The sequence below is a fragment of the Osmerus eperlanus genome, chromosome 12 (assembly GCF_963692335.1).
Source record: "Osmerus eperlanus chromosome 12, fOsmEpe2.1, whole genome shotgun sequence".
Lineage (NCBI taxonomy): Eukaryota > Metazoa > Chordata > Actinopteri > Osmeriformes > Osmeridae > Osmerus > Osmerus eperlanus.
Window position 1 is genome coordinate 15482810 of NC_085029.1, and position 20743 is coordinate 15503552.

Consider the following 20743-nt stretch of genomic DNA (forward strand, 5'->3'; position numbering starts at 1 on the left):
ATTTACGATATAAGAGCCTGTGCTCCAACCTTTTTAAGTCTAGTTATCAGTCTGTTTTGGTAGATTTGGAAGAACAATTATTTTTGTGTTGTTCTTTTTTGTGAAATATTATCTGCATTGTATGTCTGACCAAAACATAATCTAGTCATGAGAAATAACATCTTTTTTACCAGGTATGCCTAGCAACCAAGTGAATTCTGTGGTCATAAACGTCTTGACTTTTTGACGTTTTATTTTGTATCTCACTGATTATTCCTTCAGAGAAGCGTTAGGACAGACATGCAATATAATTTAGCTAATTAACACAGGTAATAATGGGTAAATAAAAGTAAACCTAAATCGGCTTGAGTTGACCCCTGTAAACATAAGCTAGCGCTGTTTCTAGGAGAGAATGCCTGGGAAAAGGTGATGTAATGTGTTCTCAGACAATGATGTCATCGACTGAGACACGGAAAGGATTTAAAGTGACAAAGGCGTTTTTCAAAGCTCCGTGTAGTTTTGCATCAGCCTTGGTCAGAGAAGAGTTAAGTCGAGAGTGTGATATTGTGGAAGCATCTACAGGGAGTAGAGAACGCTATTGATAAAAATGGGAGCAAATATAAATGAGATGCAGACACATCATATTCATAAACTTTGAATATCAGTAATACAAAGAGAACACAGGCACACATGTTTATTAATTAGTACATATGGGATACAAAGCACATTCACAATAAAGACAAGTTTCAGTCAGAGAATGGGTTATTTGCGACCAACGAATTACCCGACAACTGTTCGATGTTAAAACAAGTAATGGAGTGGAATGGATGTTTGACCTTACACATTTGACATACATAGGCTACTGTACGTTTGAGACTAGTACTGTAGTCTACTGCATTCAATACATTACAGTACTGTGGTTACAACATAGGCACATACAGATACCATGGTCAATTTCATTATGCAACAGAACATTCAGTGTTGGTTCTCTGGAGTTAACTTGAGATACTTACTGCATCATTCTTAATACAACTGACATTTCTTTTTATTAACCATACAGCCCCAAGCCACCCATCTCTTCATCTACATCCTGTTTTTTTCCTCTTAAAACAAGCTCCTCTGCCGCTTGTTTACGTCTCACATACCTCACCCTTACAGCTCGACAAAACTCTAAACTGTCCACACACCTCTGTGCCCTCTACAGACTGGTATGTAACACTGTTACTCTTCCCGTTCCAAAGGAGGCACTTCGATGCGCCATTCCGCCCTCGTATTTTGAATTTGTTTTGCATTTTGGAACAGTGTTACTTCTGAGGCCTTCGTGTAGTTTGGCATCCTCTTTCTTACCGTCTAGATCCCTACCAATCCCCTTCACTTCGACAGAAACGCCCTGGTCTGCGATCGCCTTCACTGGTTCATCTCCTTCCATCTCCACGTTCCTGGTTTCACCTGTCAGATGGTCATTGTTCTGCTCAGACACGACAGGGTCTAATCCTACAGGAGAAGGAGAAGAGTCTTCTTCCTCCACTTTCAACTGGTTCTCTTGACTTGCGTCCTCTCCCTTTGGTTTGAACAATCCATGGTTGTCCTGAATCTCCTCATATATGCACAGTTCATGCACTGGTTTGACTGAAGCACGTCCTTTTTCCTCGGGAGACACTGTTGGTGGTGTATCCTTGTCCGTTGATGGGGATTCTGGCTGCTTATTGGCTGTTATGATGTTCCCATTACAATTTGTTGCACTGGTGCCATGACAACCGGGACTCTCTCCATGCTGTTCTGTTGCTCTCACCACACTATAGATCACCTCTTCTGCCCTCAAAACCTCATTGGTCAACTCCATTGCCACCTCTTTTTGATTGGTGGATGCTTGGACATTCGAGTCTCCGTCTGTCATTGTAATATCGTTATCTGAGAGATTGATGTCGCACGCAATCTTATAGAAGAGTGAATGGTTATCCATTATCTTCTCCAAGCTTTGACTGACAGATGAACAATCTTCATTGGAATCCATTCCGGTGTCACAACATGGCAGAGGTGGGTCAACAATCGACGTCCCCTCATCAAACAGAGGCTCAGTGCCATGGTTCTGCAGTGGCATGAATCCTTGCCACTGACCGGTCGAGAGGAACCACTCAGTTCTAAGATTAGAGGATGAAGAACTAGCTTGTCCTTCATTGGCTGAGACATCCTCTTGATCTCCCTCTCGTTCTACCTCATCCGTCATGTTGAATCTGTGGTCTGCGTCTCTCTGGTACACAGGCTTTGATGAGTGGTGATTGGTCGACGGACTAGCCTTCTTTTTACGTTTCATGATACCCTTCCTGCTGCTCTGTTCTTTGTGCTGTGTTTTGTTCACCAAATGGCTGTTACAGCCTGCCTCGTGCCTGTCTCCATAGTCCCTCTCGTCTGGAGATGTCCTCCTCTGGGCTCCAGGTTCTTCTGTTTCTGACACGTGTAGAACACCTCTGTCACAATCACAACAGCCGCCACAGTTGTCATGACGTCCAGAGTCTGAAACAAAAACCTGTGACGGTGATTTTTGTGTTTAACGTGGACAGTATAAGTAAACAGCCTTCAACCCAATATGACTGTATCTCTTTCCCCTCAGTCTAAAATGGTTACAAGGCAAGGTTTACCTCCAATATGAGACAACCAAGTGTATTCATATACACTTGAATGACAGTTTAAGTACGTCCACTGTGATGAGGGAAGGATGAGTACCTGACGTCTCCCTCCTCTTCCTCGCCGCGTCAGAGGTTTGGCTCGTGGGGACACTGTGGAGGTCCCGTCTCTCCCTCCTCTCCCACCTCATCGGCCCATTGCAAGGCGCTACGGCGCTCTCTCTGACTGCACTGAGAGACAGATAGACAGAGGGAGATAGGGAGGGAGATAGGAGGGCAAGGCAGGGTAAAAGAGGAAGAGAGAGAGAGAAAAGAGAGAGAAAGAGCACTGAGATTAAAGCTAATCGCTGTTCGAGTCGACTGGCATTGACTGGCTGCTTTCGCATGCAGAAAATGCATGTATACTCATCGACCTTAAACAGGTGTATGTATGAACATAGAAAATATTTTTTTTATAAACAGTTGCTATTATTGGAAAAATAAATATTCTGTTATTTACAGTAATACACAGCTGTGCTGCAGCAGAGACTCATCATAAGCGCAAGTGATACACACACATACACACACAAGGTCCCACCTCCTGATGACTCTCTCTCGGATGCGCTCCACTCGTCTGAGCTTGGCCTCCCTTTGCTCAGGGGTCAGACAAAGGTCAGGGTCCAGGTCAGAGGTCAAAAGGAGAGAGGTTCGCCCTTCAGCCTGTGTAAACATAACCATGCTAAGATACAGCATGCATGTATGTACCAGGTTGTCACACTTTGAGGGCAGAACATTGATAGTGAACGGGAAATAAAATAATAGCTAAACGCTATGGACAAAAATGGTTTGATGTAATACTTGATCAGTCACACTGACTGAGATACGAGTTGGGACGGGATAGAAGCTCACACAGAACAATAAGTCCCAAAAAATCCCCACAAAAACCGTCATGATCTCACCTTCTCCTCACTATCGCCCGGCTCTATCCCTCTGGACGAGACATGCTCCTCATCTTCCCCTCTTACCCTGGAGTCTGACATCCCCGCTCCGTCTCCTGAAGCTGCCCTCGCGCGGCCCCGCGGGGCCCTCAGAGGGGTCGGCTCAGGCTCCGTGTCGGGGTCTTCTCTGTAAGACCTTGCCGTGTTCTGGACGTGCTGCTGTGCCCTGCCAGGCCCGTGTGGGTTCTGCTCATGCCTCTCCGAAGCCAGGTCCTGGAGGACCTTGGCCAGCCTCTGGGCCGACGCTTCCTGGACCATCTCCGCTTGCGGCCAGCTGGAATTAGCATCGTGCGTTTCTAGCGGCAGCCTTCTGGGCATCTTATGGAGTAAGTTCCTGCTCTGGTCGCTTAGTCTCTGCTGCATCTCCTGGGGAATCTGCTCAGGCAGTGTGTTGACCAGCTCGGGAGGGGGGTCCTCAACAGAAACACGTCGGGCAATCAGAGTGGACGGCAGGACGGCTGTGACCACTCTCGTTACCCTGAGGGGAAATGGAACCTGACATATATCCAAAACATGAGTGAATTCGTCACACAAAGGCACGTTTCTTACTGTAACGTGAGTCAGCTATATTGTCAGCAATGTAAAGATCCTAATGTGTACACAGGGCAAAAGCTACCTCTTCTGTAGGCTCAGAGCTGAGACACTGTGTGTGTCCAGGGGGACTGGGCAGGGGGGCTGTCCTCCTATTGGCCAGCCGTTCCTGATTCCTCTTCATCCTCTCAAGCTGTTCTTCCTCACTCATCCGCACCTTCTGAGGAAAACGCAGGCGAGCGCTTGAGAACGCCGCTGTCACGTTGTGTATGATTTATATATGTATATCTCAGCCAATGTGTATCTCTATATGGCCAACGTGTACAGTTGTATTCAACCAAACAATGGACTGACATGGTCATGTTGTGTGTTTAAACATTTTGGTCACAGGAAGAAAGCAGGCGATGTCACACATACAGGCAATATGAAGGCTGCTTGTGTGCGCTTGTGTGAGTGTGTATGTGTGTGTGTGTATGTGAGTGTGTGAGAGAGGGAGAAAGAGGGGGATGGAACTGCAGACAATCCACAGAGCCTCTGCCTCCCTCTGTTGGTTGGTGTGAATATTGCAACATGCCCTAATTGCAGGGAAGATGGGAGAATCAAAGAATCGATATTTAGCTGTAATTGCAGATGCCAAAAATTAAATCACACTGTGTGTCGCTGTGGATATCAATTCACATGCATCGTGGTGAAGAGCAGATACAGAATACATTGGATGTGAGTAATATTACCTTAAATGCACTGTCTGGTGTGGTCCATCTTGAGCTAGAATGAGAGTCTGTATATTCTGCACATATTCAAAGGGAGAAGGAGAGAGTGAGAGAGAGAGAAGAAAGGCATGTTGTGGTCACATGCTACTGCACTGGTTATCTACCCACAGTTCATTTGATTGTAGAGAGCACTAGACAAATGTAGTCGTTAAGTTATACACCCTAGATGTGTTTAGAAAGAGCAGTACCAGACATGTCTTTGTGAGTCCTCTCATCATGCAGGTCAGGCTGGCTTTGTCCTCTTCTGTGCAAAGGATCAACAGGGATGTGCTGGAACACACACACACACATTCAGACACACACGCAGACACAAACACACAAATTGTGTATGAACATGCTCAAGTATATGTAAGATGTGGCTGAGAGGTGAGGGAGTCGGGCTAGTAATCTGAAGGTTGCCAGTTCGATTCCCAGCCGTGCCAAATGACGTTGTGTCCTTGGGCAAGGCACTTCACCCTACTTGCTTCGGGGGGAATGTCCCTGTACTTACTGTAAGTCGCTCTGGATAAGAGCGTCTGCTAAATGACTAAATGTAAATGTCAATGAAAAGAGAAAACTCACCTCATATTTGGGCTCCGCCCACATGTGTTCCTGTTCTCTCCTCTCATTGGTGCCCTGCAGTCCCTGAGGCAAGGGGGGGCGGGCCGGAGGCTCGGGCTCCACCTCCTGCAACAATCCAGGAGAACTAGTCAACCTGAATCCATCAGTAGTTACTGTAGCAGAAGGGTATGTCATGTGATGCTGTGTTTGTGTGTGTTGGTACATGACCTACCAGACGGTGTCCGCTCTGCAGCCTCTCTGTAGGAGACCCAGGTGACCCTGGTTGAGGGGGTGTCTTCAGGAACACAGAGTTGGGAACTGCAGACAACACAAGAGGATGTCAGGATAACAGACGGCAGCTCTTCCTCTCCTGAAGCAGATAAGAAGCTGGGGTTTCTGGACATATGTTGAACCTAGTGTAGAACTAAGAAGCAGGAGTCTGAACCGTCACGTCCTCAGGATAACGCATTAAACAGCATCAGGCTTGGAATTCAGTAACCTTCAGAATCGATTGTAAATATTGTTGTCTTGAACCACACGTTTACCCTGGTGCCTCTGCAGACCCAGCAGGACCCGGAAGTGGTCTCTGTTGACCTTGAGGCCAGCGAGAATGTCCTCCATCATCCACAACTCTCTCTGGGCTTGGGACTGTTCCTGAGGAAAGACCACAGTGTTGACCATCACTGCGAACATGCTATGTGGCTAATAAACGGACTATGGGAGTCAGATGACTGAGCAGTGAGGGAGTCGGGCTGGTAATCTGAAGGTTGCCAGTTCGATTCCCGGCCGTGCCAAATTACGTTGTGTCCTTGGGCAAGGCACTTCACCCTACTTGCCTCGGGGGGAATGTCCCTGTACTTACTGTAAGTCGCTCTGCATACAACACGTTTCTTAGGACAGGAAGTGGTCATCTAGAAAGCTGGGGTTTATACCTGTGGCATTCCGAAGTTGCAGAGGTGCTGGAGGTGTGAGCGGAAGACAGCGAGCTCGCTTTCCATCCTCTCATACTGACACCACACTCTCTCCATCTCCTGCGCAAAAACAAAACAAACACAATTATAATCATCCTTCCTGGTCCTCCTCATGCTCATCTGTGACAAAGAAAAAAATTAAAAGAAAAGAAAATGAGACCCCCAACAATTTACATAATATGAAAAAAATAATAATTTCCTGTGTGTCTGTCTGCTGCGGTAGCAGACACGAGAGATGACTAACAGTGCGTTCACACTGCAGCGGAGCGGGCGGCGCGTGGCGTCGGCTTCCAATTCATTTTCAATGAAACCAGGCGTTGACGCTCGCGTAGGGCATTGTGGGAAGGCGAGCGGAGCGGAGCGGAGCGGAGCGGAGCGTTGCAAGTTGGATTTTCTCAACTTTATGTAAATGAGGAGCGTGAAAACGCTAGCGTTGGCCAATCGGATTGTTTTCTTGTTTCTTGTAACGTAGCAACCTTTGGTCATGATAAACATTTCTAGGTTTCACAATTTCAAGATGGAGGAGAAACTTTTCGTATGTGTCTGCACACCCAGTTCTGTTCAGAACAAAGTTACTAATGTGACGAGCCTGAATTTAAAGATTACATTAAACTAATAATGCATGGTGCATGGTTGCCGATGTCGTCATTGTTCCTAGTGTGTTTTTATAGCCTACTTTTAAATTCAGTCTCGTCACATTACGTGACTGTTCTGTGCCACTGCTAGCCCAGCCTACAAACGACTGGTTGAGTGACCGGTGGCGTAACATGTATTCTACTGTAATCTTGCACTAGTAAAATCTTGCACTTACATAAATGTTGTGTAAAAGTGGTATTTTGATCGATATTGTGAGTACATGAACCCAAATCTGCACGCTTGGCCATGACTACAACAGTGACCTTAGAGAACTACAACTCTGTATTAACTTGTCTAACACGCCCCCGAGCGTGGTGTACTGTGGGAAGGCAAGCGATGCAGAGCGTTAAAAAACGCTGCGTATGGGTTGGAATCGGCCTGTATGGTCAATCAGCCCAAATTCTGTTAACTGGATTGTCTGTGACCTCTATGGAACTGTCTTTGTTAAAATGCTACTAACTGCAGACTTTACACCCATCCCTTTGTCATACACCCTCGAGTAGAATCTCAAACCCTCCCGTCAGAGAATCTGTTCGGTTCGCTTCCTCCGCATTACACACCAATGAGACATCACACATTCTGGCTCGGATGGTGACCAGTTCTTCCTGCAGCAAAGCCTTCTGGGTCATTGCTCCTTCCTGCCCTCTGAGCCCCTGGCTCCTCCAGTCCTCCAGCTGTAGCCGGGTCATCTCCAGAGCACACTGGACGCTGTCCTGGAGGAGATGGAGGGTGAGGGTCAAGTTCACACATCGCTGGCAGCCATTTTCTTTAATTTTATATTTTGAAGAATTATTTCAGATTTCAGATGAAAACTGGAAGAAAAAAATCATATATATATTGTATTTTGAAGGTACGGTGACTTCTGGGTTCACCTTTGAGGAAACACACTCGTGTGCAAACACACAAACACTGCACGCCACAAGGCTGATTTTTTAGAACTGCAGCCAAAAGAAAATAACGACTTGAGCCGTGTCCAACCTTGTCCACTTGCAGCTGAGCCAGTTCTATGGAGAGAGACTGCAGGAGCTTGTCACACCCACAGAGTCTAGTCAGCACCGCCTGACAGAGGAAAAGAAACCTCAGTTCAACAAATCAGATATACAATATTCACCAATATCATCAGAGGGCAAGAGTAGGAAGCTGTGAGCTCTTACATCTGCGTCACTTTCTAGAGATAACACTGGTGGAGGTTCCCGCTCCTGAAACACGTCAGGTTTGGGAGGCTGCAAAATAGATAATGTGTTATAATCTAGGGGGGTTGAGTGATTGAACTTTGTGTGTGCAGTATGTATGGTAGTATGCTCAGAATGTCAGTATGTATGTATGTAGAAATATGGACAGACACGCTATAAAAAGGCAAACTACTACTCTACCAAGAAGCAGCAAATGTTTACACACCTGTCAGACTAGTAACAAAAATGGCTGACAGGCAAAGGCATCGTCTGTGAACAACTGTGGTACGACACTACTCAAATAATACTACATACATTATCTATCATGGTATGTGATATATTTAAATGACTAAATGACTAAATGTAAATGTATTTATGACAAATGAAGAATATTTGTATTGTATTCCCTTATAGCCCTGAACTAAAACATGTATGTACTTATTTTGCAGTTAGTAGCATTTTAACAAAGACAGTTTCATAGACATCACAGACAATCCAGTCAACAGAATTAGGGCTAATTGACCATACAGGCCCATTCCAACGCATCGACAGACATCTTTAGCCATCTCTAGTAGCACATAAAGGCCTGTACCATAGCCGGCGGTAGCAGACAGACAGACATATGGCTGCGGTGGTGATGGTGGTGGTGGTGGTGTGGGTGGTGAGAAGCATGGGGGCCCTTCGAGGGGGGCAAGGGGGGCAACAAGTCTGTGTGTGCCCCTGTGGAGTAGCTCTGAAGAGAGAGACAGGGTCAAATGCACACATGCACATTGTCATTTATCCAACTGGGAAAATGATAAGTATATACAGTAGCTGCTTATGTATACAGCATGGGTATCTTGTAATACAAAATCACAACTTACACAACCCCAGTGCTGACAATTATGCTGAGTAAATGTGACATAAAATGTTACTGTTGATATTATTTGAGGCGGTTTTGCTCGTCCTTTGTTTTTCAAACCGTACCTTGGACAAAGTTCTTCTTCCAGTGGGGATATGATGGAGGGAGGAATATGTGGGTATGGGCTGTGGAGAAGAATTAAAAGAGAGAAGATTCAACTCAAAGATTCAACTCAAAGACCGAGTCAAAATTAATGTATTTCTCAACTCACATGTTCATTGCGATATTCACACGACGCTGAAAAAACAAAACCCGTCCTAACCTGACTGATGTTTTGCCACCTCTCCGTCACAGGTGTTTGTGGAGTGGATTTATACTCCAGCTTGGGAGACACAGGCGCATAGCACTGTGGCATCATCGAAAGGTCACCCTGGGGTCGTATGTCAACCCTCCCCACTGGTGTGTGGGGTCGCGACCCCAAATGACCTCTCGGTGTCAAGGAACCTGTCCCCATAAATTCCCCAGGCTTGGGTGGCGTGTGAGGACCTGAGAGGAAGGGGAGAGAGTCCTCATCCTGGTTTGGAACATAGGCCTTCTTTCTGCTGAACTCTGGAGAGCTGGGCGTCTTGGGTGAAGGGCTGAGTGGACAAAAAGGAAAACAGAACAGAATGTCTTAGTCACGAAAGACCCCACTTGGACACCTCTAAATGAGCATTTTTGTTATTTAATATTTGTGTGTTTTTTCCAGACGCCTTCTGGGATCTGTCTACCTTTGTCTCCCGCTACGCCTGCCTCTGTGGTCCGTGTGCGGAGTCCCCATCCTCCCCCCCGTTAGCTGACTTGGATCCTTCTGGGATCTGTGGTGGTGACCAGCATTATGGGAGAGACCATCTCTGAGAGAGGGGGAGTGAAGGAGCTCCACAGACTCACTGCTGCCACCTATCTGTGTAAAGTCCTGATAACTCGAGCAACGCCTGAGGTGAGGAAAAGGGCACGAGGCGTTAAAACAGCAATACATACGCAGTGTATTTAATCAACGATCATTTGAATGTTTTCAGGGAAAAGAGGGTAAAGTTAAAGAGCTCTACCTATTGATGGAACCGTCGGATTCCATACAAGCTGATTGGCTGAGGGCTCGTACCCAGCCCAGCATGTCTTCCTGAGTATCTGCACTAAAGAAGTAGGAGCGCATTCCCTGGTGCACCACCTGGTGAAACATTTACCTACATTCAATCTCAAACACTGAGATACATACTGTTTACAAAGTGTGATCGTAAGCAGTTGTTCATTCACATTGCTGATGGAGAGTCAAGTTAAAGTGTTTTACCTTAAAGGTGTTCTTTCTGTTCTTGCATTCTCGTGGTGTGCAGAAGAGAATGTTGTAGCTGGGTAAAGGAATGCTGCCTAGCACAGACTCCTCTCTGCTGTCTGAATGAGAGATGCGAAAAGGAAGATAATTAAACACCAACATCTTTATTGAAAGAAAGCCGCTTCATTCAGTGTTCTTAAACGTCCAAATTTGTAATGAAATTATGCTGGCCAAAAATTCTAAAGAGACAGAATTTCAAATGAATGAACCTCTTTCCTGCTAACTGCTCATTTACCTTTATAATAAAACAGACAGTAGTTGGACAAGACAAACCACCTCCTTTTCCAGAGTTTCAGCCCAGAACTGTCCTAAAGAGTGGCGAAAAGGAACTGTTCAGAGGGTGATATCCACCAAGGGTCTGTATGTCTCAGTATAGCATAAAAGCGCCAATTCAAATCTACCGAGGTAGAGCAATCACAATGTAATTACCAATACTTACCTTCATTAACTAATTAAAACATGAATTAAACAGACACCCACCTTCTTATTGAGCCACCCCCTGATGACGACGGGACAGTTTGGGTCTCTCCTGGCTGCTCTGCACCCCTTCCCAAACGTTTGCACCTTGTCATCGCTGTCCTGGGGGGCGGAGCAAAAACGTGACATCAAGACTTGTTTTCAAGTTTAAAGGTTCCGGGTTCTGTCAGAGTGACAACAAAAGCAGACTGTGTGCCTAGGAGGGAGGTGCCAGGCTGACCTTTCTGACGGGGAAAGAAGAGATGGTGACCACACTGGATGCTTGGCTCACCCTGTCATGGTCCTCCATCCTGCTAGCGAAGAGACAGGAGGAGGAGGCAGGAGGGAGAGAGAAAAAACGTGAAAAATTTTCCTTCAGTTTTTCAGAATGAATCCACGTTAATTTTCTTTTCTGGTTTGTGCACAGGGAGATCCAGGTATATAGAGCAACTGGTGACAGTGTCACTTTACTGTCGTGTTTGTAGCACAGACTAACAACATGGTTTGATAAACAGCCCTGCAGCCTGGTCACTAGGCCTCAGGACCTATTTTAACTGTTAGTCTCATACCCATAGACTGAGGACAACCTTAAAATATACGTCAAGGAACAGTACACCTACTTTAGCATTAGTGTAGGTCTAATGAGTATGCAGTACAAACCGTATGAAAAGTCATCACAGAGAGTACTGTTTCTACTCACTAGGCCTCAGAGCAACACAACAAACTCATTCGCTCATCCTTACTAACCTGAATCTCTGAGTCTTAGACCAAATCCCAGCCCCAAAACAAAGACAACAGTCTTCCTAACAACAACACAACGGTTGGTGTCACAACACACTTTCACGATGGAGGATATTCCAAAAATCTGTTGATTGGGAGAGGTGGTGTAGTGTAGTCGCACACCCGCTCCCAGCCAGTCCCAACACACTCTCAAGTTCTATTCTGAGCCATGACGGTCCCCGTGGTGAAACTGACAGGTGACAGCTGCATCGCCGTGGTAACAGGGAGCGGCCTGGGAGTGTGTGAAAATCAATCTGGCAGCAGGCTGGGATGGTATGCGAGACATCCTCTGGAATGCGTCCCAAACTACAGACTACCCCAGCTGGGATTTGGAGAGAGTGACAAAATCTAAATAAAAAACGTGAAGGGATGGAAGATGAGTCTAAAGTTTTTTTTTCTCTGTCATATTGCAGTGCAGGCTGTGAGAATGTTGCTGTCTTTTACCATAAGTATTTTCATAGTTCAGCTTAGCCAACAAATGCTGTCTAGATTTTTTCCATGGCAACCAGCAACCATGTCCTCTGCCAAATTATTGGAATATGAATGGACAGCGGGCTACTGTATCTGACTTGATACAGAACAGAAGCCAGCATTCACACACATTTACTGTTAATCAGATGCTCTGTACTCGACAACAACAACACACATGAAGAGGGCAACTCCCGAGTAGCCTTTGATACCGAGCCACCACAAGCACTCGTGGGAGAGAAAGCCGTTCAGCCTGGCGACATTATAAATCTGTACTATCAGCCATCCTCAAACAGAGTGAGAGAGTGAGAGAAGACAACAAGTAGGTCATTGTCAGGGTTTAGGCCGAAGACTCATGGCTTGAGGTAACGAGGGCTTTGTGGGTGTTGAGAAATATTTGGAAAATCTCCTCCTTATTCAGTGGGAGCCATTGGCTTGAGGAAGAGAAACTTGAAATGCTGAAGAGCGACGGAGAGGACAAATGGTGCGTTTGTGTCCCGCACAGAGTGCGCTTTGTGGCGCTCGAGGACCCGGTAGCATCATGCAAAGGTTGACACAGAGCATGTTGAATAAATAACCCCTACGAAATCACCTCTCTCCATCTACGCTTGGAACTCATAAAAAAAACGCTTGCATGCAGAAACAGTTCCCTAAAAGTCACCACAACCGTCAATAACCTTTGATCCCTCCCCCCCCCTAAAAAAAAGTCCATATCACATCCTGATGAAAAGAGGGTCATTCACCATGTGACGCATAAAAAATATTCGGAGCTGATTTTCAGTTGTGGCCAAACACTGCCTCAGTGTTAGAGTTCAGCCAACCTGAGGATAATAATCTTGCTCTCGTAGTGCACCCATAGACAATGGGTCACATCAGGCCAACAAAGAACTGTAGATCTTCCAAAACCAGGGAACCCCAGCGTAGATGTCCCACAGCACTGAGTCTACCCTTCAGCTTCCTACCACACTGCTCTTCCCACCATCACTCACACACCAAGCCCTGTCTCTGGAGACATAGATGAAATCCAAAGTAATAGAAACGATCAGATACAAATAGAGATGGACTGTAGGAAATATTCTTGTGATGATGAAGCAGTAGATGACTGTGGGATATTGTCTGACTTATTGACTTGCATAATTAATTATGCAAAGACTAAACAGGTTTTTTAAGGTCATTCTTTTTCAGGTAATTTTTTAAATATTGTTTACTGTTTGTGTGAGTAAAGATGTTACAATGAAGATGAGAAAATGATTTTGCTTGCTGTATATATACATGTTTGCCATATGAATCACTGGACAAGACATCATATAAAAGGACAGTCATTTTACAGTGGTACTACCTTAACAAATTCAAAGTTACACACCTGGCACACCAGTTAACAGAATTCTCCGTGAGATGTATTACCACAACTTTCGTACAGTAAAGAAATGCTATAAAGCTGTACTGTACCTGACCAATCGCGGCCGCCTGTTGGTTCCTTCGTACTCCATCACTTGGCGCGGGTCCTCACAGCCTCCTGCTGGCTCGGATGCACTTTTCCTGGCTAAACCACGGTATCATGCTGCCCAGTCCAATCACAACACCATCACACTCCTCTACTGCTCTACGGTGATGTGTCAATCTATCGTTCTCTTTCACGCTCTATCCGCTCTCTCTCTCCCTCCCCTGTTTGTGAAGTTTGTCTGCACAGTGTGTCCGGCGATCTACCCACGCTGTCCATTAACACTAAATCTTTCTGTCTGTCCGCTAACAGTGAGCTCTCTGTCTACTGCTCCCTCTTCCTCCCCCAGTCCTCCCTCCCTCTTCCCTTTCTTGCCCTTGGCTCTCTCTCTCTCTCTCTCCATCTCTCTCTCCCCATCTCTCTCTCTCCCCATCTCTCTCTCTCTCCCCATCTCTCTCTCTCTCCCCATCTCTCTCTCTCTCCCCATCTCTCTCTTTCCATCTCTCTCTCCTCATCTCTCTCCCTCCATCTCTCTGTATACCACTCTTTCGCTGATTGTGGGTTTGGGATTTGGGCATTTGGGGGAAAACAGCTGTCCTGTTATTTTGTTCCCCCTTCTTGACATTTGATTGTAACTTTCCAGCCAATGTGACTCTATATTTCAGCTGACAGCTTCTGTAGTTTGGATTATTATGCCTGTTTAGTTGTTGGGCTACGTTATACTTGAATATGGTTCATTAGATGGTATAAAGAGGCTCACCTTATAAACAAAATGCTACTATTAAAATATAAGGATTTCAGTTCGCTGATCCTAAATTATCTTAAAAATGTATTAGGATAATGTATTTAGCGTATTTGAGCTAACGTGGTCTAAGTTTACAAAGCCATAGCAACGACTGAAAAAGAGGCTCAGAAGATGAGCTGAAGGAACCGAACTGATAGACTCAGATTCCCCTTCACAGGGAGTGTTGTAACATAGCAACCTGCTGATATGCAAGGTATTTCCTGAGGATGATAAGAGGATAAACATAGACCTCATTCAGTCTCTCACCCAGTCTAAATGTACCCCTGTAACATAGTGTACAGTAGAAGTCTGTTTGCCTGGCATTGTGTTTATACAGTAGAAGGTGCCATTGTAGGACTATAATTTATTGTACTACGGTAAAATGTAGGTTCTGATCATTTCCTCGACAGTGCAACCTCACTTTTCATATTTGGGCATCACTTCTATGGAATTGATATTGCCTCTTCAATTTAGTTTATAGAGTGTGATTTTCTTCCCTAAGTGTGAGCATATAAATAGCTTCAACCATTACCAATAAGAGAGTCTACAACTATGTAATTAGCATCTCACACAGTTCACTTATTTCCTTTTTGACCTTTGATGTTTAGAATCACCAAAGAGCACAGAGGACCAGTCAGAGTACATCTAGACATGTACGACTCCTCCCCTTACAGCAAGAGGCTGTGACAGAATACATCTCCTTGAATGACAGCTGTGTGGCTACTTACAGACTCCTGTTACATGCTGTGACCACGGAGGGTGGGTCTCAACGACAGATGGGTGTGACTGGAAGTCAACGGCCACAGGCTCAAGGTTAGTGCAGTGTCGATAACTACTAAAATGCAGTTAAAGGATGAGCAGCTTTTTTTCTGTTAAATACAGTTAAACATTTCAAATAATTATATTTACCAAACCTGACCTAAATCCACAACCAAACACAAAATAGTATTGTAGTTCATATCATTAAGAGAAGCACAACATAGAACCAGTATAGCACAATCAATTAGGTCAAGACTGGGCCAAGAAAAGTTCTTAATGCAATGTTTTGTTTACAAAAATAGAAATACCGTTTTTTTTCTCCCAGTTTTTGAATTCTTCTTTCTTAACACTAAGACTCCAGCAGAGGGCGCCATTGATTCTCTGAGATTCAAATTTCATTTATCGGCAGTTCCAGAGTCCTCAGTGGGAAAATACGTGGTAAAATTAAAGCTCTCAACATTCACAACTTTGATATCAAAACATGCCTAATAAATAAAGGTAGAGTCCCTGGTGGTGTTAAAGATGAGCGGCATAGATCATTTTTCAGATGTGATTCATTGTTTCAACAGCAGATGAGGCTGTGGTCATTTTGTAGAACTTTAACAGGGCTTTACCTTTTCTGGTTGCATACAAAATAACCAAGGTGGGGCCAGTGTTAAATCAGAGGGGTACATTAAAAAACGGAAACAAATTATATTTAAATATTAAATACTATAATTTAGCTTTACATTAAAATCATCCAAACGTTTATTTTCTACATAAAGAGTTTCAATTGAAACAATGAGGTAGGGCCATCAAAATTTGAAATTAAATACAGTAGGACAATGCTGCAAAAGGTGGGCATGGACCCCGGAAATATATACAGTGCCAGTAAAAAGTTTGGACACATTTTCCCATGGGAAAAGCTCCTGTAGGCCCACGTGTAGAACCGCCACTGCTCAGGGGTTTTGAATTCACCTCTTTAAAATTGAAATATGAATTTATTTCAAGGGTAAAAAAAATCTGATCGCAAAATTCAAAGTTTAGAAATTCAGGTTGCTCAAATTGCCCACAGGTTGGAAATCGCTGAGTTAGAGGATTGTAGTACCTTAAAATTCCTCTGAGCATCAAAACTGGAGCCTTATAGATGTCATGTGGAATATAGAAGAAGATTCAAGGCATTCAGTTCTCCACTGACTCAAGAAACTTTGGGCAATAAAACTTCAGAGGATAATGGAATGAGGGCGCACGTGCTGTTAGGAACGGAATAAAAGGGAAAGTGGTCGTACGGTAACTCGTAACATGTCATAAGGATTAGGTCGTATCACCACTCTACTGCCCCACGTGATTGCTCTTTAGTATTGCAGCTACGTACAGAAATATTTGCAATAGAAATTTGCATTTCTATTGCAAATATAAATACATACAAATCGAAATGGAAAGCCCAAAAACTAACATACAGTATATGTTTGCAGCGTACTACTGCACGATGATATATGCTCATTGTATTCATTCTTGAGATTAACAGAAATGTTGCTGTTGTATGATGGTCATAAACAACCGAAACGATAGCATAGCTGTGGTGCAACCCCTAATAACCATGGCCGCGGGAACTAGGTGACAGCACGAAAATTTGAAATGATATGACTTGAAAATCCACCACCGCGGCACCGCCCCGCACCATTCAGCCCCCCCTCACCCCTCCCCAGCACCACCCCCCTGATAAAATGTTCCCGCGGCTATAATACTGTCCTCCTCTGCCATACATGCCTATGAGATGTGTAATCTATTGATTTAGCAGGTTGCCTTTGGCATGGTTAGGGTGTTCAGTTACCACTTACAGTCAAAACAGGCTCACATAAACACACGTTAGCCTCAGGAACCATTTGACGACTATTCTTAGATGCTGGTTTCCAATGTAGTCTACTCAGCCATACATTAGATTAATGTTGAGACCTGTCACTCATAAGAGTTTTACCGGCAGCATAAATTACGACGCACAGTAAATCCTGTCTCATGCATATCTGTTGAATAGCTTATCATAATATGTCTAGGATATCAACAAAGCATATAAAATACTTCGGAAGTGATAGGATAAGGTGATAATCACACATGTATACAGAATGATGAATGTTACACATGCACTGTAACCAGATATACATTTAGAAGAAAGAATAAAAAAGAAAAGTGCTTGATTTTAAACGTGTAAAAACACGTAAAAATACAGTGTTTTTATCGATTCAGATTTTATGTTGTGAAAGTACAAATAAGTTGTCTCTGGACCAGAATAAATGAGTAGCCAGTTAACTCTCATCATTGAGCGTCACTTCTTTATAATCCTGAGATTACCTCTAAGTGGACCCACACGAGACCCCCATTAGCAGCTCAAGAGTGCAAACTGCCGATCACATCCGAAGTTCAAACGTCAAAATGAAGGGATTTTTGACTTTTGTGACCTTTGTGATCTTTTGGGCATATACATTTGCAGATGACGCATTTCCCCTAAAGTAAAGCACTTGTGTGTTTACGTGTGTGTTAACGACACAAGACTAAGACTGTGTTTAAAAGTTTCAAAAGCACTGTAGTTGCTGAGCTCGTTGTTTATGAGTTTTGCTGGCGTTGAGTCTGGCCTGTGTAAGTGTGAATATCTGTGCTTTGATGCTGTAGGTGGCCTACTTCTGTAGCCCGTAAAGCCCTGCAGAGATAAAGCAGTTAAAGGCTGGGGCCCAGCTGTCAAAAAGGAGGAACCTGGCTGACACCCCAGAAACATGCCAGGGGCCTCTCAGATAACAAAGGGAACCACAAGAGCGAGAGGGCACTGGGGCTGGATATTCAGTCCTGCTAAAATTGCACTATTTGAAGGAGCAAGTCAGGCGTAAAGTCCTCGCACCCTGCGGCGAGGATCTGCTGGCCTGGGTATAGTTGACCAAGGATTTACATTACATTTACATTTAGTCATTTAGCCGACGCTCTTATCCAGAGCGACTTACAGTAAGTACAGGGAAATTCCCCCTTGGCAAGTAGGGTGAAGTGCCTTGCCCAAGGACACAACGTCATTTGGCACAGCCAGGAATCGAACTAGCAACCTTCTGATTAGTAGCCCATTCCCTAACTGCTCAGCCATCTGATTTCCTTCTGAGGGAATGTTGATGCTGATTCAATAGGGGTGGGGGAAAAAATCGATTCACATTTGAATCGTCTTTTAGCGATTCACATAGACTAAAAATCGCATTTTCAATCAATTCGTGACCCCAAGAATCGAATCGTTGATGATTCAACGTTCGTTAACGAAGATGAGTGGAGCTTGGGAGCCACAGCTTGTGGGGTGGACTTTAACGGTTGTGTCTGAGGTGTTACATTGTTTTACATTGTTTGTTTGTGACCGGAGCAATCCACAAATAGACAGATACTGTAGCTCAACATTAGTCATGTTAAAACAAGGTCACAGAGCCAACACTAACTCATGTTGAATACTTTTTTTGACAGGGAAGCAGGATCCTTTTGGGTGTGTCAAACCTAGATTCAAGGTTGTGCATTCATAAGCTCCAGTACACCTATAGGTGTAATTAATCACAGACCATGATTTAATATAATAGAAATTCATATTTTATTTCACATGTCCACAGAAAGAATCAAACAAACATTACATATATACAATGTATACAGCAAACAAACAGATAGGAAATGTATATATGTCCATCAAGAGCTTAGAGGCATTTTCCCCACAACATGCAACAAATCATAAATCCCAACTTTTAATTATTTAGATAGATGCTTATCTCCAGAGCAACATACATTTTAGTGGGATTTGAACCTGCATTCTCTTGATCTGCAGTATGCATGTAAATACATTTAAATACTCCATCTGGTTGTACTGATGAATCCTCCCTCGGTATGTGCCTTGTTTGAGGAGCCTGTTCCTTTCACTTTCTTTATGTATTAATTTGTCTCAAGTGAGATACATGCCTACAATAACCTTGCTCAGCTTTTCCTGGTCAGTTATAAAATATATATATATATATTTGCATATCACAATTATAACTCTCTTAAATGTAGGTACCTCAGACGTCATCATTCTGGTTTCTTCACTATGGTGCATGAAGACTGCATCCCTACCCAGAAGCTTGGCAGAATCTTCTCTTTCAGGGGAGTCTGGATACTGTGCAACAGCCTGACCTCTTTCTCTTCTCCCTCCGTCTCAGCACTAACCAGGTAGAAGTTCACGATGGCAGTGGGCTGGTCTATGTAGACCCCCAGAGTGGAACAGCGGGGAACATTGCGAATGTCCTCGCCTTTGCCGTTTAACCACACTTGGTAGCAGGATCCAGACCAACCCAGGTCCCAAGACTCCTCATTCTCCCCCAACCCGCAAGACCCACAGTTGGCCCTCCTCCCTGCTCCTTTGTAGGTGGCTCCGATGACCACCCAGCCTGTGTACTCCACCTCCCAGTAGATCCTCCTGTTCCAGACACCCTCCTTGCTCACCACCTGGAGAAGAAGAGAGAAGAAGATCATATGTGGTTGCTTCCATGTGGATGCGGCAAATATCTATATCATGTCGGTAGTTTCTTTCCCATGTTGAAGGATCTCAATAGGGTATTTTTAAGGGTTTAATCTAGAGTTGGAACACAAAGGATCAGTTACCTGTGGATCTTGTTCATATCTCTCTGGTCTGTCCAAGACAGGACACACCTCCTCAGTCCTGCGAGTCACCTTGACCCCGCCCTCTGATATCCACAGCATCTTATTGGCTGTTCTGTCATCCAGGGAGAAAGTAATGATTAGTTGGTGAATAGCTCTTTATATTATAGACATTCATACATTTTGTTTTATTTCCTTGTTTTCAGATAATATTTGTATGTCCTTACACTTCATAAGATCAGCTCTACATGTTGGCACTGGGACATTGGGTTCATAGACAGGGACTGGTTCTGTAAGAGAGAGATAAAGATAGTATTTTTTTATTTTGTAGATACATGAAAGAGCTCTATCACAACAATAAAGTAACAAAAAATGTTTTTTTTTGTATTTTTCCAACCAAAAATAAAGTTGTCATTAGAATTTTTTTTTCCTGCTAGCGTTTTTGAATTCTTGTCAGCTTTAGTAGTTTTCCTCACTGTAAAAACAAAAATGAAGTTAAACATACATACTTTTGGCAGAGCAGTGAGTTACAGTACTGTAGGGTTACCATGTCACAGTTTCAAGTTTTGAAGCCGGGCACAATGGAGACTAGACTTTGACTTTCACTGGGTTCAAAGTGGTCAAGTTTACGGTTCACAGAGCCATTCTTAGAAGTGCCATGTTCAATAATAGTTTGGTAGAACTTAACAGTGACCACAAAATGCCTGGGCAGAAACCATCCATCACTGTTGCAGGCTGACATAGTTATACAAGCCTAGTGATGATTGGGCTATGGATAGTATGGGTGGACAAATATCTAATTCTACTTAAGCCTCACACACGCTACTGACACAACTACACAAACATACGCTGATTTAATATCTTTACTTTCGTATACCGCAGATGAAGTCATTTATGTCCCAGAGAAGATCAGGCAGGGCACGAAAAGAGATCGGAAGTGTGGCGATGACAAGATGCTTCACAAATCATGGCTCCCTTAGGTTCTGTGAAATCACATTGTTTTATTTATTGTTGTTTTCCTTATT

The 20743-nt window shown here is 44.1% G+C and overlaps 2 protein-coding genes across 6 annotated transcripts; both read right to left on the minus strand.

Annotated features, from left to right (window-relative positions):
• Nucleotides 1–658: 658 nt before the first annotated feature.
• si:ch211-234p6.5 (pleckstrin homology domain-containing family A member 4) lies at nucleotides 659–13889 on the minus strand. Of its 5 annotated transcripts, none has more exons than XM_062474982.1 (24): nucleotides 13564–13889; nucleotides 11108–11177; nucleotides 10891–10989; nucleotides 10646–10718; nucleotides 10369–10469; nucleotides 10130–10248; nucleotides 9812–10015; nucleotides 9364–9679; nucleotides 9167–9226; nucleotides 8793–8933; nucleotides 8183–8251; nucleotides 8007–8087; nucleotides 7589–7741; nucleotides 6354–6452; nucleotides 5967–6075; nucleotides 5654–5739; nucleotides 5443–5547; nucleotides 5070–5151; nucleotides 4843–4898; nucleotides 4197–4328; nucleotides 3542–4075; nucleotides 3181–3302; nucleotides 2704–2834; nucleotides 659–2493 (listed from the first exon to the last, which is right to left on the minus strand). In XM_062474982.1, exons 1-24 carry the CDS (start codon nucleotides 13602–13604, stop codon nucleotides 1178–1180), a joined length of 4299 nt encoding a protein of 1432 aa, XP_062330966.1. In that variant the 5' UTR covers nucleotides 13605–13889; the 3' UTR covers nucleotides 659–1177. The 5 variants fall into 5 exon arrangements, with proteins under 5 accessions (XP_062330966.1, XP_062330967.1, XP_062330965.1 ...); XM_062474983.1 differs by having other exon boundaries at nucleotides 3608–4075; nucleotides 4197–4331; XM_062474981.1 differs by having other exon boundaries at nucleotides 4197–4331.
• Nucleotides 13890–18670: 4781 nt separating this feature from the next.
• On the minus strand, nucleotides 18671–19844 carry LOC134031865 (stonustoxin subunit beta-like). Its single transcript, XM_062475605.1, has 2 exons — nucleotides 19722–19844; nucleotides 18671–19565 (listed from the first exon to the last, which is right to left on the minus strand). Exons 1-2 carry the CDS (start codon nucleotides 19818–19820, stop codon nucleotides 19149–19151), a joined length of 516 nt encoding a protein of 171 aa, XP_062331589.1. The 5' UTR covers nucleotides 19821–19844; the 3' UTR covers nucleotides 18671–19148.
• Nucleotides 19845–20743: the final 899 nt, after the last annotated feature.